The 2,201-nt window shown below is 45.2% G+C and overlaps 1 protein-coding gene across 1 annotated transcript in view; it reads left to right on the forward strand.

Moving 5' to 3' along the window:
* Window positions 1–2,201, forward strand: part of IL23R (interleukin 23 receptor) — a 40,234-nt gene that overhangs the window by 19,353 nt on the left and 18,680 nt on the right. The window contains exon 11 of the mRNA XM_025212882.1: window positions 1,128–1,319. Coding sequence (XP_025068667.1) covers window positions 1,128–1,319 — 192 coding nt within the window. The remainder of the gene's footprint in view (window positions 1–1,127; window positions 1,320–2,201) is intronic.

A 2,201-nucleotide genomic window follows, 5' to 3' on the forward strand; every position in this document is an offset into this window, starting at 1 on the left:
GGGGAGGGGAGGAAGGGAGCCCCCCCTCACCTCTTGGGCTTGGCCCAGCTCCCCCCAATACTCCAGATGGGGTAGCTGGGGTGGGGGAGGGTCAGCGAGGGGGTTCCATTCCACCCTGTCCCCAGCTCTAGTCATTCAAAACAGCTGGCAGCTATGTGCAGGGCTTCTCCCTCCCCTTTCCCACTGATAGTCTTGCAAAGCAGGAAAAATTAACCCTGGAGGGAACACAAGTTCCCTAAGGTACTCTGCTTTAAAGTGCCTTCAGGTAATACCTCATTTGATCAGGATTAATTTTCCGTGCAATCAGCCATTTAAAAAGTGCTCTGCAGCTGTGCAGGTGTGTTAAGTCACAGCTGTGGAGCGCTTTCAGGGGCCTGATCACACAACAAATGCAACTTGTATAAGCACCCAAAGTGAGCTCGCCAGAAGATTCAGGACTGTGTGTAGCCACTTATTTTAAGTGGTTGTTTCTGAAAGTTTCAACAACAGGTTTAAAAAATAAGCTTTACTTTGACAGCACTAACTAGAATGAGCTGATGTAGCTGTGCTACTTAGTCATTCTCAGAACATGGGCATTTTGTGTTTGTGCTCAAAGCCTTTGTGAAAACAGCCCTTTCCTTTTCCAATAAAGGGAGAGTCTCACTGTAAAATCCAGCCAATTAAAAAAAAAGGAATAAATGGTAATTTCAGGATTTACACCTGCATCTGATCCCTCACGTCAAAGGCTGTGGTTTTCCACAACCACATTTTCCTATTTTCTAAAATATTTTCTTTCACTCAGAACTGAGGGAAAGTCCCACGCAAACAGGAAGGGAAGGGCTGATAGTGAAAATGACTAAAGAGAAACTGCACAAAGTAAATAAAATGGAAAAACAACATTTGTCCTTGGTCTTCTACAGTTATAAGAATTGTAGCTGTTTCTTGTAAAAGTAACAGATACTGTTTTTAGACAGAAGAGGCACAACAAAGTACACAAATACTCCAGATCTGTAATGTCTCTGTGTATGCTCAGGCTCAGTTCATAAACTGGTGCAGAGCACAGGCAGTTTCTTAGTATGGAAGGGACTTTTAAAGTCTTCCACTTGTTGAAGGATTAAGGTCAAACCATCTCTTTCCTTTGTTTGCAGCTTTCCCATCCCCTACCAACATGCAGATTAAATATGAGAATCAAAGTGGGATCACTGTTAAATGGGAGCCTCCTAGGCCCAGGGAGAGGTCAGTCCTGTGGTTCATAGTGGAATGGACTTCTGCATTTCAACAAAACCAGGTACAGAATTTCCATTGGAAGAAAGTCCAGGACACAACTACATATATCCAGGGTAAGATATGGTAATAGGTTTTATGTTACCTACTTTTCCTAGCACATGGGAAGATGTAGAAGCCCTTGTAGCTCAGAAGACAACAAACTACACAAAAAGAGAAAGTATATTTCAATTAAGGCCCTGTTTCTCATACTTGCCTGTTAAGGTACAACGAGGGCAGAGGAGAGCAGGATATTTATAGCTAATAAGCAGTATGGAAGAGAGGCATCTGTATATTTAGCTACAAGAAGTGGGAGAGTAGAAGAAAAGGCTGTAATATATAATGCAGCAATTATTTTCTGTGCTAACTGCAGGTGCTCTTCTTTCCTGTATAAGAGGACAAAACATGTAGTCCTTACTCAGACAAAATTCGCACTGAACCCATGAGTCCAACAGAGTCCAAAATGCATCCCATTATGTTAATACAGGGTTTTTAGCCCACTTATTTTATTGTCATATGCTTATTGGTAGGGCTGTGCAAAGCTTTGGTAGCTGATTCAATTTGGAAGAGATTTGGCTTGATTTGGGTGCTGGATCTCCAAATTTGAATCGAATTGGGAGACCCATTAGAAGGTCCAAATCTAATCAGAAGCCTCTGAATCAATTTGGAAGCCTCTGAATTGATTTGGAGATTTGAGCAGTCCCCGTTCGCCGCCGCAGGGAACTAGACCCAGGCTCCATGCCAGTAAGTAGGAGGCAGGGGGCTGGAGGAGGGGGGAGGGGATCGTGGAGGGACCCCCACCTGGCCCCATCCCCCACCGGCTCCTTTAGGCCCCCCCACAAGTGCCCCCACTCCCTGCCTGCTCCCCCAGTCCCCCCCCACCCTGGCATGTGGAAAAAAAAAAAAGTCCTGCACTCACTGGCAGGCGCAGCAGCAACCGGGACCTCTCGGGGCGTTCG

Source organism: Alligator sinensis, unplaced genomic scaffold, assembly GCF_000455745.1.
Source record: "Alligator sinensis unplaced genomic scaffold, ASM45574v1 scaffold1339_1, whole genome shotgun sequence".
Lineage (NCBI taxonomy): Eukaryota > Metazoa > Chordata > Crocodylia > Alligatoridae > Alligator > Alligator sinensis.